General features: G+C 38.2%; 2 protein-coding genes across 2 annotated transcripts; both read left to right on the top strand.

Moving 5' to 3' along the window:
- Positions 1–1548: 1548 nt before the first annotated feature.
- On the top strand, positions 1549–2831 carry CTRU02_214439 (alpha-ketoglutarate-dependent sulfonate; the record flags this gene model as incomplete). Its single annotated transcript, XM_036730347.1, has 4 exons — positions 1549–1762; positions 1818–2162; positions 2228–2602; positions 2665–2831. The coding sequence occupies 4 exons, from the start codon at positions 1549–1551 to the stop codon at positions 2829–2831; spliced, it is 1101 nt and encodes a 366-aa protein (XP_036577803.1).
- Positions 2832–12507: 9676 nt separating this feature from the next.
- Positions 12508–12792, top strand: CTRU02_214438 (uncharacterized protein; the record flags this gene model as incomplete). The annotated part of the gene is made up of 1 exon (XM_070206241.1): positions 12508–12792. One exon carries the CDS (start codon positions 12508–12510, stop codon positions 12790–12792), a length of 285 nt encoding a protein of 94 aa, XP_070060015.1.
- Between the last annotated feature and the right edge of the window lie 1066 nt (positions 12793–13858).

Here is a 13858-nt window from a genome sequence, read left to right as displayed (position 1 = left end):
GCGGCGGAAATATCCGATAGCTGTCAAAACTAGGGCTGAAAGCAGCAGAGGGGCGATGTATTTCTCCGGAACAGAATCGTCTGGTGCTATAAAGAAGACGAAAAAGGTGGGCGGGTCGCCGGATCTCGCTTACAAACAGACTGTGTCGTGGAAATGTCGCCTTACCAGGATGATGTGTGCAGGTCGTGATGGCGAGTTCGATCCACAATATTACGTCCCCGTGAGTCCGGATCACTAAGACAAGGCGATAACGTGTGAAGTGGCCCAAAGGCGTCAAATTGGGGCAGCTTCTTACAGTCGGATTGCGGAACAAAACTGCCGATACTTAGTGAACCCCTGGACTACAGGATAGCTTTCATCCAATTCAGAGGGCCAACACAAGGGGGGAAAATACTGATGTGCTCGAGTTTGTTGCTGCGGTACGACACCAGTACACACTAGCACATTTGTTATGGAACAACTGTACATGGGCTTCGTGGGTTACACTTCAAGGTGCCGATTTTCCGCCAGGTATCCCACAAAAAGACACGAGTTCGATAGTTCGTGAGTTAAGCGTATTTGAGATTTGTGTAACAAAGGTTATCGGTTGTGCTCAAAACAGCAAAAATGCAGGGCGAGATTGCTCAATACGGTTTCTGTTCGGGAGCCCTCGGCCTGTTGATAAGGTATGGTATGAAATAAGTAGGATGCATCTCTAAACGTATGCCCTTTACGAATGCATGTATTTGGTTCGCGAGAACCGCTGTCCTACTTTTAGTGCCTGGATGCCCGTTGAAAATGTCATGTGGCCATAGGCATGTGGATGCTCGTCATCGGGTACAGCTCTGACGCGACAAACCATCACAGCATGATAAGCGCACCAAAAACCTTTAATAAAGGAAAACAACTGTACAGCAGTTTAAAAAGGTGATAGAAACTTCACATAAATCTATTTGCGAGTTTTTATTGGGCTGTGTGAATTATAGAATTCCCGCGTCCTTACATTTTGTTTATGGCAAGGTACCAGACTACGAATTTCAACATCTAGGTAAATCTACATTGACACTACCAGTATTAAACTCCACGCATGAATCAAAAATATGGCCATCCAATGGTTACAGATGTTCTCAGCTTGGAAGAGGGACCAGACATGGAGAGGTTGTTGGCATGAAATGAACGTGTTGTGATTGGCTATTTCCAGCCAGATGAGGTGATCACATCATCCGTCCCAGATCCACGCCATCGCGCAAACGGGATGATCAATCACGAAATAAGCTTACCTATTTTCACCATCCCGCCGAGCTCAATCAGATTCCATTTCCAGAATGCGGGGTTTCTCGGGGTTTGGAGATCTCTACGGATGTCGCTTCAATGTGAGGCTGTCTCATATCCGACGAGGAAAGCAACATTTGAAATGCTTCTGTGTGAGATGCGAGCCGGTCGGATGACCCGCCGAGTCTATATAATGCTTCAACTTTTGTCGATAGAAAGAGATAATTTGAAACAGCAGAGCAGTCTTCATTGCAATAAGTTTGCTAACAACAAGCCTCGGAGCAAGATCGAATCAATATGGCGCCTACCGCGATTGAAGCAGAAGTTCCCATCCACACGATTACCAAGGGTGTGTCGTACCCTGAACCGTTAAAGACAACCTCAGCATTGGACAACTATGAGTCGTTCGACGTCACGCCCATAATTGGCCGCGAGTTTCCCAAGGCAAATTTGGTAGAGTGGCTCAACGCTCCTAACTCTGATGAGCTAATCCGTGACCTCGCCATAACAAGTAAGCATCCATCCAAAATAGAGGATTATCATGCTTGGTGCTTACAAAATCCAAGTTTCTCAGCGTGGCGTCGTGTTCTTCCGGGCTCAAGACGACCTGACCAATGAATTGCAAAAGCAACTCATCCTCCGGCTCGGAGAACTGACGGGCCGGCCCAAGGAATCCGGGCTCCATATCCACCCAGTTCTTAACTCTGAACGAGAACTGGGTGGGTCCGATCCCGAGATCAGCACTATCAGCTCCGTGCAGCATAAGAAGTACTACCGCAAGCCTTTGGAGGGCGAGGAGCTCAGTCCCAAGAAGCAAAGCACTGCTCAGTGGCACAGCGATATTGCTTTCGAGCCTGTCCCAGCCGATTACTCATCTCTGCGCCTTGTTCAGCTGCCAAAGACTGGCGGAGGTAAGTTGTTTGCCCACTTTCTCTTTTTTTAAGACTTAGACAAAGCTCATGTATTGATTCGGTAGACACGTTGTGGGCATCTGGTTACGAGATTTACGACCGCCTCAGTGCCCCCTATCAAAAGTTCCTCGAAAGCCTCACTGTGACCTTCGAGCAACCTGGCTTCGCTCAAGCCGCTGAGCGCGGTGGCTTCACTTTATATGACAAGCCACGCGGAAACCCAAAGAACATCGGCAGCGTACTCAAAGCCATTCACCCTGTTGTCAGAACCAACCCTGTTTCCGGGTGGAAGAGTGTCTTCCCTGTCGGCGGCCACGTTAAACACATCAACGGCGTCACCTCGGAGGAGAGCAAGCACCTTCTTGACTGGTTCCTGGACCTGCTGCAGAAGAACCATGACCTTCAAGTCCGCTTCAAGTGGCAGAACAGCAATGATATCGGTAAGCTCATTAATAACTATCCAGCATTGAAAAAGGGTATCTGGTGCTAATTTTCCCCACAGCCATTTGGGACAACCGTAGCACCTTCCACACCGCAACTTTTGACTATGATGAGCAGGGAGACAGATTTGGAAACAGAGCAGTCGGAATCGGCGAGGCACCTTATCTTGACCCTAACAGCACAGGGCGACGAGATGCTCTGGGACTTTCATACATTACTGGTCCCTAATTAAGCCAACGATTCGCAGGGGTGGATAATAATGATTTAGTCAAATGGAGGCTAGATTGCGAATTTAGTGCGACAGAATGACTCAAGGCCTTTTTGGATGCTCTCAAAACCTCGGGCTCTAGTCTTCCATATAATGCATTGAATACAATTAGTGTGTTGCATTGTACAAGTCCAAAAATCTAGTCGCACACAAACGTATAATACTAGGCATTGTAAAAGAGCCAAAATCAGAACTTCATTATGGAAGCCTCGGAAACAAACCTTTAGCTCTGAGCAATTCAATCATCCTGTAACAAATCAAGTTGATAGATTAAGTCGGAGTGGAAAGCGAGAGTGGTTGCAGGGCTGGTGGTGTGGGACTCGGCCTACCTTACCGCAAGACCTGAGACACAACCAATCTTTTGTCGGACATCCCCGCCACGTGGGACCATTGTGGTGTTGTAGGCCCTGACCTTGCACACTCCAGGCACAAACAGCCAGCCTATCTTTCGCGCTTTTTACTTTCTACATCAGACTATATCTGCAACCTGTTTTTGACCGACACCAAGTTCAAGCAGGATAGTTCTATCTTTCAGCGTCGTGATAACAAATTCGGTCTTTTCCGAGGCTTTCAGACGTCTTCAATGAGCGTTGCCAGGGCAGACAGGGTTACAGATAATTCTTGCGGAGGGGTTACTGGCGCTGAAACGGCAAAAAAAAAAAAAAAAAAAAAAAAGTCGCTGACTTGACCTCGTTAGGCATAAACCAGTTTCCCTAAGGCCAACCCGGCCTCAGCGAGCTAAGTCATATCTGAACCTGCCTATAGCTCTTGCGGTGTTTTTCGACAGCCAATGAAGTTAATCAATAAAGGGGTCTGAATTGTTGGCATTGTTGGCCCATGTTACATCCGGAAGGACAGGCCTCTAGTTAGGCGAAGGTTGCTCTTGAAGAGTCATGAAAACATGTGGGCGAGAACCGGCACAGAACGCTCAGAATGGGAAAAGTGGTGTTGTTGGTTGAAGAACTAACTGACTAGCTAGAGGGCTGTGGAGGCTGGCTAAGACCAGTGGTGGCGGCCGTCAGCCCACGTGACGGGCCGGCGAGGCCTGCCACCCACACCCCCTCTCAGACTCCTCAGCGAAAAAGCAGTAGAATAATAGGAAATACAGGAAAAGTCCCAAATCCTCCAAATCCGAGGAGTTCTCAACTATTAGAAAACTTAGTTAATTACCGGTTAAACCTAGCTAATAGGAGGCTATGAAATCCTCCGAATCCCGAAGTCTTAATATTAATAGTCTTATAGTCTTAAAATCCCCTTCTTAATCTAATCCCTCCGCTATGCCTAACAAACGAACGAATTCCTTATGTTTAACTATAATTAATAGCTTCGTAAGTCTATCGGCAGCTATATTAACGCTTTTAATAAGTCGGAGTTCGATACTTTTCGTAGTATAAACCTCTTATATAATCTATTTATATTAGACGTCGATATAGTAGGTTTATACCTTGTTAAGTAGGTTTATAACGTTATTATAGCTGTTAGTATTATTAGTAAATATAATAATAGGTATAGTAATAGGTTTACTAAGTAGTTAGGAAAAGTAATATTTAATCTACTTTATAGTAATTACTATAGGTATAAGATTAATAAATTTAGCTTTTATAATACTTAAAGTTACGAAAGTCTATTTCTTTAACTTCTAAGTAATTAGTATACTAGTAAGGAAGACGATACAACTATTTATTAAGACTTATAATAGCTTATTATTAGTAAAAGAAGTATTTATAATAGTATAAAGCCTTAACTTATTAATTATAAAAATACTTTTAAGTATAATACTAAGATAAATAATACCTTTAAGGTATCGGAATAAATACTTAATAATACGAAGATAAGCCTTAGAAAGCCTTAAATTCGCTTATAATAATTTACTAATAGTATAAGCTATATTAATATAAGTTCTAGCTACTAAGAAGTTAAGGTAGCTAGTCTATTCGATATAAAGTTATTATTTATTAAGTAAGTATTTATTCTTATCTTAGGTAATAAGCAGATCGTTAATAGTCGTTATAAACGTTTTAACAGTATTTAAACCTGTTGGAACGATAGGTAGGAATCTCGTAGATAGTACGATATCCTTATAACAGGGTATTAGAGTAAGGGAACTTGTACTTATGAAGTAGGGCTTTAATAGTAAAGAATGTATAGGCTTATATTGAAGCTGAGTTGGTTGAGGAACTAATAGCTAGCTAAGGGAGAGAATTAGGCTAGTTATATAGTAGTATAACGTCGCCTATAATAGCTAATATAGGAAGCTATAAGCTAGGTTTAGTATACGTAAGTATATACGTCAACTAGCTTATAAAGCAGCTTATAAATCAGACTAGAATCTTCTTTAACTAAATAGACTTTTAGATAAGGTTAAAGAGAGTATTCCATAGGGATCTGAATGTCATATGTTTAAACTAACAAGCAGCCATTCTTAGCTAGTTACTTTTGTAAGTCCTATTAAGTCTTAGATAAGACTAAATAGGATAAATAAGTAAAATAGAAGTATAATATACTTATACTTCTAACAAAACCGTTAAAGTCGAATCGTTAAAGTATTACTTTCGCATACTTAGCTTAAGAGATGAAAATCTTACTAGCAGCCTTGTCGCGTTTAATTTAGAAACTAAGAAAATCGGTAGCCTTGCCGAGGTTTTTAAGAGAATAAACCTTCTCGAAAAGACGATAAACTTCTATTATAACTTACTTATTAAAAATAGTAATAGCGTTATCGTTAATATATATAAGAACGTATGCTTTAATCTTATAGTTAACGAAGAGATAAACCTCCTTATTAATAATAGTAAAGCTAATTCGTTCTATTTTACTTTTAATAAGTCGAAACTACTAAAGTAGTAATTTTCTTAATCTATAAAGTACTTTATAAAGTAGCTAAACCTTGTTATCTATAGTAGCGTAGCTAGTAGGGGGCTAGACGTATACCTTAACCCCCTTTAGAATCGAGGCGGCTAGGAAAGTAGTATCGAAATTATATACTTTATATTTAAGATTAAGAAGTATAATAACTACGAAGAAGAGTTAGGTAATAGTAATAGAAATAACTATAGCATAAACCTCTTATAATAACTAGTTACCTTTTTTATAGTTTTTATAAACTATATATTAAGCCTTATAATATACGATTTTATTATTTTTATTAGTTTTAATATTATATACCTACTTACTAGGCAGGACTTTAGTATTACGTAGTAAGTAAACGACTTTGTAAACCCCCTTTTTTATAAATTAAGTTATCTCTCGTTCGAAGGCTTGCTCCTACTTAGGCTATTATAAGCTTTTTTACGCCTTGCGGTAGGACTTCGGAATTACTATACCGTTAGGTAAGACTTTCGAAAAAGTAGTAGTAGAAAGCATACTAAAAGAAAATTAATAAGAAGTTAGTAAAGCTAGAATATTAATAGATAAGAAGGTTTTTTTAATATAAGAGCGTACGCTACTAGCAGCTTAGTAGTAACTAGGTAGTTGCTAGGCTAAGGCGCGGCAAGGTCGAGAGGACTTTACTAGTTAACTCGTTACTTCCTTAACAATCGTAAAGAAGGAATTAAGGTCTCAGTAATTAGTTTCTATTATTTCTACGGAAGTAACGAATTCGTTATTATTTAATTCGTTAGTAATACTATTATAAGGTATAGTAGTAGTCTTTAATAGGTTTTCTAATAGTAGAGATATAAGATATATATTAGTAAGTACTATCGCTTTCTTAACGATAGTTTTATCTAGCTTAGGATTACTAGTTATAGGTTTTTTACCTTTAATAGGCTTCTAATAGATAGTATACTAGATAATAATATCTAGTTTAATAAACGTAGTATTATATTTAATTTTATTAATACTAAGTATATTAATAGTTAGAAGTAATACTATCTTATACGGTTCCTTACGAAATCGAATATCTTTATAGCGAATAACCTCCTTTCGATTAAGTAAGTAAATATAGTAAATATAGCTACGAAGAGAACTATAACCGATAAGGAATCCCTTAATTACTTATAGTTCTATCTTAGCAAAGCATATAAGGCGTCGAGGGCCCTTCTTATATACGTAGGTAGTATAGCTAAACGTTTAGAGATATTTAATATAAGGGGCTTTACGTTTAGCAGCTAAGTTTAGCTTTCTCGCTATAATCTCGTAAAGGCTTAAGTTACCCTTAGAAGGTATAAGTAAGAGGTTAAGAATCTAAGTTACCGAATCGATACTATAATCCTATAGTTCCTCTAGAAAGGATATATTAATTAGCTATATCTAGGCGCCTTCGACGATAGTATAACTAGCATACTTAATAATACTATTTATAGAAAGCATATAGGTAATAGTCGTATTATAGTAAGTACCTTCGAAGTAGGGGTTATTAAAAACCTTGATTAGCTTAGGAGTATTATTAAAAACCTAAACCTTAGGCTTAAGGCTAGTAAGACTATAGAATTTAGTATCTTATTTCTTAATAGCTATTAAGATAGTAGCAAACTTATAATTAAGTAGAAAAACAACCTAGTAGTAACTATTATACTTATCTATAAGGTATAAAACCTAACGGTTTCCTTTTATTAATAAGGGAAGAATACTAACAAGATTAAGGTAAATTTTATTACTAATACTTATAAGTAGAAGTAGGTAGTCTTAACTAATCTATTTAGTAGATTTACTAAGATAGTTATTACGACCCGTTCGTTATGCCTAACAGAGGGTTAACAGACCTACTTAGGCTAGCGGCTATGCTGCTAGATATATATAGGATATATAGGAAATAATAGGTTACTACCGGAATAGAAGAACTATCATACAGGTTACGTAACGATAAGAAGGTAAGCACTAATAAGGAATTAGTAAGCGCTTATGCTAAGATAAGTAAGCGCTTACGATAAGCAAGGTAAGCGCTTACTAAAGCTACCTAGAATACTTACTTCAGGACTTATATATAGACTAGGACTTAAATACCTACTTAAAGGCTTTTAGATAGTTCTTTAGTAATCAACTTATAATTTATCCTTAATAACTTTTAGCTTAGCTTATAATTTATAATATTACTATACCTTATTACTTAGTATAAGACTAATTACTTTACCTTAACCTTCGATCTACTAATATAATATACTTATATACGACGTAAGACTTATTATTAGTATTATAGCCTTAACTTCTATTAGTAGAAACCTTACTATTACTAGCTAGCCGTAATACTTTAATTACTCTTGTTTAGTAAGTTAACCTTACGAAACTAATAAATAATACCTTCGACAAGATGTCTTTATCTAGTACTGCTAAAACTCTTACTACTTCTCCTAACTCTTCTAAGGGGAAGGCACCCGTTAAGAACCTTGCTTAGAAACTTAGAGAAGAAGAAATAAAAGACGTAGAAGAAGAATCTAAAGAAGAAGAAGATAACGGTAATAAAGAACTTTAGCGTTAGGTTTGTAAAAATAACTATACCGTTAGGAGACTTTAGGAAATATTTAATTCGAACGCCGTAGTCTTTAAGCAACTCTAAGCTATTATCCGGAACCTTAAAAGACGTAACTAGGAACTCCTAAACTAGAACTATACCTTATAAGGTATTATTAATATTATCTAAACCTTTATAGATAGACGAGAGAAGCTCTGTTTTAATACCTTAAGTAAGTATAATAATACTCTTAGCAAACTTAAGGGATTCCTAATTTAACTTAAGAATTACTATAACTTTTACTATTTTAACTTTAGAAATAAATCTAAGAAAGTTTTATATACTTTAACCTTCCTAGATAAGAAAGCCTTTTAATAGTTTAAACCGTTTTTAGAAAATTACTAGCAAAACGAAACGTTAGAAGACTATAATATAGAGACTTATAATATTTTTAATAGCTTCGAAGGATTCGAGTATATACTTAAATCCCTATTCTAAGACCTAGATAAACGTAATAAAGTAGAAAAGGAACTTAACAACCTTAGACAAACTAAGTTAGCAATTTACTATACCGCCGAGTTTCGACGCTTTTACGCTACCTTAGATATAACTAATAAGTCTAAGATATTTATCTTCTACTTAAGACTTAAAAACGAAGTTAAAGATAAGATCGTTAAGTTAGATAAACTAAAAGACTTTCTTAGCTATACCGAACTTACTATTAAGATAGATAACCGACTTTATAAGTAAAGAAAAGAAAAAAGCGAAAGATAACAACTGTTACGGCCAGCTATCTAACAGTAGGGTTCTGCTAATAGAAGGTATAGTAAGAGACTAATACTAGTTCGTAGAGGTCGTTCTAGTAGATCGTAGGGTTAGGGTAAGGTGATTAGTCTTATACTATAGTAACGAGGTTCTTAGTATTTATAATACTAAGAGGTAAGCTAAAAGTTATTCGAGGATGAATTATAAGTTGATTGCTAAAGAACTATCTAGAAGGCTTAAGTAGATGCTTAAGTCCTAGTCTATATATAAGTCCCGTTTCCTAATGTCTTGGAAAGTCTATAGAGTCGCTTATCGACTCTATCGACTCTTTTCTAATTAGTCTTTTATAAGAGTCTATAGAGTCGCTTGTCGACTTTGTCGACTTTGTCTTAATTAGTCGATTATTACGTAACTTATAACATAGTTCTTCCTTGCCGAGAGGTTTACCTTTGTTTCCGTAATCCTACGTATATATATCCTGTCGTAGCCGCCCGACCTAGTAGGTCTGTTAAGTATATCTAACGGGTTATAATATTAGGTCTCCCCTCGATAGTCTTGTCTTTAAAGCTAACATAAATAGGTCGTAGCTTCCTAGGTTAAGGAGTTATTAATTATACTTCCTTATTTATTTATAATGCTAACATTATGTTAGGTTACGTTTAAAAATCTAAATTAAAGAACCTTATAGCTTATAAGGAACTTAGCTAGCTTGTCGATTTGTTTAGGTTTATTATGCCTATCCCTTATTCCGGTTACGCGGCTGCCGGTGTCGACTATGTCGTTTCCGAAGTTAATTCTTCTCGTTATTCGCGTTACGTTGCTAATAAGTATTCTTACGATATTTATAGTCCTTCCGCGGCTTCCCTTATTTAGGTTTAGTAATAGAAAATAAAAATTAATAATAAGCTTAAGAAAGCTAAAGAAGAGCAGTTAGCTCTTATAGCAAAGATTTATCGTTTACGAAAGCATCGCAAGGATATTAATCGTAAGGCGACTAATCTTATTTAATCTAGTTTATAACGTATAAAGGAGGTTAAGAATAAGTATTGTTCCGAGGTTCTTAGTTTATAAAGTACTAGCTTAGAAACTATAGGTATACTTTATTCCCTAGGTGCTATTAGCGTCGTAGATTAGTCTAGCGTCGGTTTAGACGACTAGGGTCTAGAGACGTCCTTTAGTATTAGTATTATTAAAGTTCTTCCTAAGCGTATTCTAGGTTTTTAGCTAGTTCCTACGAATCGTCTTCGTATCTATAGTTTTTCTACTTAATAAAGTATTCTATTATTTCGTTATTCCTCTAGTAGTCTAGAATACGTTCTACTTTATATTCGGTATTATCTATTTCTATAATAATATAGTCTTCGGTATATATACCGTCTAATGCTAGTTTTAATAATAAGACGTAAAAGACTAGGTAATATTTTATTATTTCTAGTAGTTTTAACTTATAGTTAACTTCGGAAATTTTCTTCGTAATTTCGAAAGGTCTTAGTTTTTTAAAGTCGAGTTTATCGCTAAGTCGTTTCGTTTTGATATTTCGCTATATAAGATAAGCGCTACCTCCCTCTTTTAAAAGTAGGCTTCTTACCTTATATCGGTCGGCGTATTTCTTTATTCTTTACTATACGAATTCGAGTTCTTAAGGTAGTTTTTATTAGATTTCCTTAAGTTTCTTAATATCTACTATTGCTTTTATCGCGGTAGAGCTAGTTCGGGGTTCTCTATAAGCGGTAGGGTTAAATCTATAGTTAAGAAAGAAAGGTAATTCTCGTATATTTTCTCTTATTAAACTATTATATACGAACTATACGGTTAGTAATATCTTAACCTAGTTATCTTAGTCGTAGTTTATATAACTCCTTAGGTATGTTTCTAAGATCTAGTTAATTCTTTTTATTTATCCGTTAGACTATAAGTAGAAGGCAGTACTAAGGCTATGCTTTGCTCCGAGCTATAAGATCAAGGATCTCTAGAACTTAGACGTAAAGACTAATCTTCTATCTAATACTATTTCCTAAGGCAGGCTATATTAGCTAATAATAATCCTAAGAAAGGTATATACTAAGTCTTCTACTATACTTAATTCTAAATATAGTATAAAATACGTATACTTCGTAAATCTATCTATAACTACTAATATACTATTATACTATACTTTAGTAAGTAGTTCTCTCGATTTTAATAGTTTAATAATAAAGTCTAGAAAGATTAAGTACTAAGGTGCTAGTAATACTAGCAATAGTTATAATTCTCTATATAGTTTATATCTGCTAGGCTTACTTTTTACATAGACTTTGTAATCCTTGATTACGTTAGCAACGTCTTTTCTTATTACTTACTTATTATAATATTATCTAATTCGTTTCTAGGTTTTCGTAACTCCTTAGTAACCGTAAGTAGGTATGCTATATATCTCCTTAATCTAGTCGTATATTATCCTCCTAGTTATACTAGTCTTAATACGGTTACCGATTATTAAAAGTTTCGTAATAGGTATAAGGTTGCTATTATCTTTTTTAAAGATAACCTAAGTTTCTTCTAAGACTTCGTCTTTATATGTTACGGCCAGCTATCTGACAGTAGGGTTCTGCTAACAGAAGGTGCAGTAAGAGACTAACACTGGTTCGTAGAGGTCGTTCTGGTAGATCGTAGGGTTAGGGTAAGGTGATCAGTCTTACACTATGGTAACGAGGTTCTTAGTATTCACAATACTGAGAGGTAAGCTGAAAGTCATTCGAGGATGAATCACAAGTTGATTGCTGAAGAACTATCTAGAAGGCTTAAGCAGATGCTCAAGTCCTGGTCTATATACAAGTCCCGTTTCCCAATGTCTTAGAGAGTCTATAGAGTCGCTCGTCGACTCTATCGACTCTCTTCTGATTGGTCCTTTACAGGAGTCTACAGAGTCGCTCGTCGACTCTGTCGACTCTGTCCTGATTGGTCGATTGTCACGTGACTTGTAACGTAGTTCTTCCTTGCCGAGAGGTTTACCCTTGTTCCCGTGATCCTACGTACATATGTCCTGTCGTAGCCGCCCGACCCAGTGGGTCTGTTAAGTGCATCTGACGGGTCGTAACATCAGGTCTCCCCTCGATGGTCTTGTCCTCAAGGCCAACATAAGTAGGTCGTGGCTTCCCAGGTTGGGGAGTCGTCAATCGTGCTTCCTTGTTTATTCATAATGCTGACATCATGTCAGGTCGCGTTCAAAAATCCAAATCAAAGAACCCTGTGGCTTATAAGGAACTTAGCCAGCTTGTCGATTTGTTCGGGTTCATCATGCCTGTCCCTTGTTCCGGTTGCGCGGCTGCCGGTGTCGACTGCGTCGTTTCCGAAGTTAATTCTTCTCGTTGTTCGCGTTGCGTTGCCGATAAGCATTCTTGCGACATTCACGGTCCTTCCGCGGCTTCCCTCATTCGGGTTCGGCAACAGAAAATAAAATTGATGATGAGCTTGAGAAAGCTGAAGAAGAGCAGTTAGCTCTTATGGCGAAGATTCGTCGTTTACGAAGGCGTCGCAAGGACATCAATCGTGAGGCGACTGATCTCATTCGATCTGGTTTGCGGCGTGTGGAGGAGGTTGAGAATGAGTATCGTTCCGAGGTTCTTGGTTTGCAGAGTGCTAGCTCGGAAACTGTGGGTGCACTTCATTCCCTGGGTGCTATTGGCGTTGTGGATTGGTCTGGCGTCGGTTTGGACGACTGGGGTCCAGAGACGTCCTCTGGTGCCAGTATTGTTGGAGTTCTTCCTGAGCGTGTTCCAGGTTCTTAGCTGGTTCCCACGAATCGTCTTCGTGTCCATAGTTTTTCCACTTAATGAAGTATTCTGTTGTTTCGTCATTCCTCCGGTGGTCTAGAATGCGTTCTACTTCGTATTCGGTGTCATCTGTTTCCACAATGATGCAGTCTTCGGTGTGTGTACCGTCCGGTGCTGGTTCTAATAATGAGACGTGAAAGACTGGGTGACATTTCATTGTTTCCGGTAGTTTCAACTCGTAGTTGACTTCGGAAATTTTCTTCGTGATTTCGAAAGGTCCTAGTTTTTTGAAGTCGAGTTTGTCGCTAGGTCGTTTCGTTTTGATGTTTCGCCGTATGAGGTAGGCGCTACCTCCCTCTTTTAGGGGTGGGCCTCTCACCCTATGTCGGTCGGCGTGTTTCTTCATTCTTTGCCGTACGAATTCGAGTTCTTGGGGTAGTTTTTGTTGGATTTCCTTAAGTTTCTTGATGTCTGCTACTGCTTTTATCGCGGCAGAGCCGGTTCGGGGTTCTCCATAAGCGGTAGGGTTGAATCCATAGTTGAGGAAGAAAGGTGATTCTCGCGTGCTTTCTCCTATTGAACTGTTGTATGCGAACTGTGCGGTTGGTAACAACTTGACCCAGTTGTCCTGGTCGTAGTTCACATAACTCCTTAGGTACGTTTCCAGGATCTGGTTGATTCTTTCCGTTTGTCCGTCGGACTGCGGGTGGAAGGCAGTGCTGAGGCTGTGCTTTGCTCCGAGCTGCGAGATCAGGGATCTCCAGAACTTGGACGTAAAGACTGATCCTCTGTCTGATACTATTTCCTGGGGCAGGCCGTGTTGGCTGACAATGATCCTGAGAAAGGTGTATGCTAAGTCTTCTGCCGTGCTTGATTCCAAGTATGGTATGAAATACGCGTACTTCGTGAATCTATCCACAACCACTAGTATACTGTCGTACTGTACTTTAGTGAGTGGTTCTCTCGATTTTGGTAGTTTGACGATAAAGTCTAGAGAGATTGAGTGCTAGGGTGCTGGTAGTGCTGGCAATGGTTGTAATTCTCCATATGGTTTGTGTCTGCTAGGCTTACTTTTTGCGCA

Source organism: Colletotrichum truncatum, assembly GCF_014235925.2.
Source record: "Colletotrichum truncatum strain CMES1059 chromosome Unknown Contig_0011, whole genome shotgun sequence".
Classification (NCBI taxonomy): Eukaryota; Fungi; Ascomycota; class Sordariomycetes; order Glomerellales; family Glomerellaceae; genus Colletotrichum; species Colletotrichum truncatum.
This window is presented reverse-complemented; position numbering and strand designations above follow the sequence as displayed.